The 2,489-nt window shown below is 31.6% G+C and overlaps 1 protein-coding gene across 1 annotated transcript; it reads right to left on the reverse strand.

The window, feature by feature from the left end:
• Positions 1–901: 901 nt before the first annotated feature.
• LOC139898826 (transcription factor MYB93-like) lies at positions 902–2,227 on the reverse strand. Its single transcript, XM_071881608.1, has 3 exons — positions 2,095–2,227; positions 1,823–1,952; positions 902–1,737 (listed from the first exon to the last, which is right to left on the reverse strand). The coding sequence occupies exons 1-3, from the start codon at positions 2,225–2,227 to the stop codon at positions 1,059–1,061; spliced, it is 942 nt and encodes a 313-aa protein (XP_071737709.1). The 3' UTR covers positions 902–1,058.
• Between the last annotated feature and the right edge of the window lie 262 nt (positions 2,228–2,489).

Here is a 2,489-nt window from a genome sequence, read left to right on the forward strand (position 1 = left end):
TCTGGTGGCGTTGAAAGTGAATAATGATGATGAAAGTGATTTAGGTTTATAGCTTCAATAGATTTAATAGCTTCAATAAATTCTATTGTGTTTAATAGCTTCAATAGATTAAATAGTTTCAATAGATCTGTGAATAACGAATATGTGTTTGGAGGGTGGATTAAGAGATTTTGGTTCTGCAATGATGTAATTTTCTTTAGAAAAAACTAATAATGCAATATATGACAAACATGAAGGACCAATTATGTAATTTTGAAATTGAGGTGACCCGAAGTTTACTTGTTATAAAAGGTTAAATGCATACAATAATATAAATTTAAAAGTTGAATGCATACCATAGAAGATCTGAAAGTTGGATGCATACAATAGGAATTTGATGAAAGTTCGATGCATTTTCAGATAATTTTCCCTATTTACATATGCAGCAGAGATTTTAACTATTTAAAATTCTTAATTTCATGACGTGTGTTCAATTCATGAGGGCACGTGTTTTTTTTACAAAATCCAAATAAACACACTCGATGTATGTAAATATGTGATTTTGCTCTAGCTATATATATGTGACATAGAATCGAATTTCAGAGTTTTACGAATTTTTAAAGACCATGTAAAAGATTAAAATTACTCTTTGTCGTATAGGCACATACACAAAACAAAAGCACAACTGGATTTAAATTATGTGGATCGTCGTATCGATAACCTTTAGCAACGACAAAAGTTACAGATAAGAATTTAATAAAACATATTAATTTATATAATCAAGTAAAACTTTATATTTCCTTATAGTTATACTCCAATATTTTACATATTTTAATACTTTATATTTCCTTATAGTTATACTCCAATATTTTACATATTTTAAATAAAATAAGTCGTATACATTACATTTATATATATACTAGTAACTGATAATTAATATACACACACAAATAGCATGCATGCCCATGCGTACGTTAAATAGCCCCCGATATATATTGTACAACTCATACTTTTTGTCACCTTACAACTTTCAATGCACATCCAATATAAACTCTTGCATGGTAAACATATGCATGTAGTTAACATATTTCTTTCAGATTCTCATCCAAAAAAGAGTCCTCAAATAAAAATTCCGGCCAGTAATTTGAAGAAACAACGGGTCCGCCACCACTGCTATTCTCCTGTGAATTTGTATGATTGCTGCCTGAATTGTCCACCAATGAGGGGAGATGATTCCACGTGGCAGATTCTGATTTGTCACTCATTAGTCCCATCTGGCATTGGCCCACAACTTGTTGATCATCGTCACCATTTGTTTTAACATTATTTATAAAAGTGATTTGTTGTTGGAGTTGTTGAGAGCCACCATTATTTTCAACAGGGAAAAAATTGGACATTTCTACCCTCTCTTGATCACCTACTTCTTGTAGATAATTACTTGAAAAGTATGGATTTTGTTCTTGATTATTAGGCATTAAATTAGTTGCCAATTTAGGATTATAATAATTAGTAATGGCACCCGGTTGTTGGAACAAGTTTAGCAATTGAAGGTTTTGAGTTAATTGAGTGTGTTGAAGCAATTCTTTGAGGTTAGCTAATGAAATTAGTTGTGGTAAGCAAGAAATTAAGTCGGTTTTCGGTTGATGGGTCATCGGGTCAATTCCCATTTGGATTAGTCTTTTCTTGAGATGAGTATTCCAATAATTCTTGATTTCGTTATCAGTTCGCCCTGGAAGATGTGATGCTATAGTAGACCATCTGCACACAAAATCATAAATTAATAACGGACTTGATATCATGTTGAAATGCCAAAATTTTACTCGTATCAATCTAAATGACATACTTGTTTCCAAGAATAGAATGAAGATGTAGAATAGAGTTCTCTTCTTCACTGGAAAACTTTCCTCTTTTGATATCCGGTCGTAGATAATTCGTCCATCTCAATCGACAACTTTTTCCACATCTTCTCAAACCTAGATATCAAGATTTCGAGGAACATAAATGGTTTAATTATGAGGATTTACCGAATTATAGCACTAACATCAACTAATATATATCGAAAAATTAACAATTGCGCAAACGAATTACAAGAACTCGAAAGTGATTATTGTTTACCTGCGAGTTTAGGAAGAGCTCTCCAGCTTCCATGGCCGTGTTTTTGAATGTGATCGGTAAGTTTTTGATCTTCTTCAGGAGTCCAGGGACCCTTTTTGAGATTGTTTTCATCACAACATGGGGATCTTCCCATGTTTTAATTAGACAGACAACCTTTTTAATTAATTAGTTTCTTGTTTTGGAAACTTAAGTGGGTGACTTGGTGTATATATATATACAGATAGACAGTTGGTCACCTTTTGTTTATGAACTACCAAAGAAATTACGAGTACAATGGTAAAATCTATGACGTATACATTTATATTAAATCATTAGATTTTTTGAGTTACTTGTGTAAGTAGATAAAGTGGTTAATTATTGGATTTTTGTGGTTTTCTTTAGGTTTTTATTAACTT

Source organism: Rutidosis leptorrhynchoides, chromosome 3, assembly GCF_046630445.1.
Source record: "Rutidosis leptorrhynchoides isolate AG116_Rl617_1_P2 chromosome 3, CSIRO_AGI_Rlap_v1, whole genome shotgun sequence".
Lineage (NCBI taxonomy): Eukaryota > Viridiplantae > Streptophyta > Magnoliopsida > Asterales > Asteraceae > Rutidosis > Rutidosis leptorrhynchoides.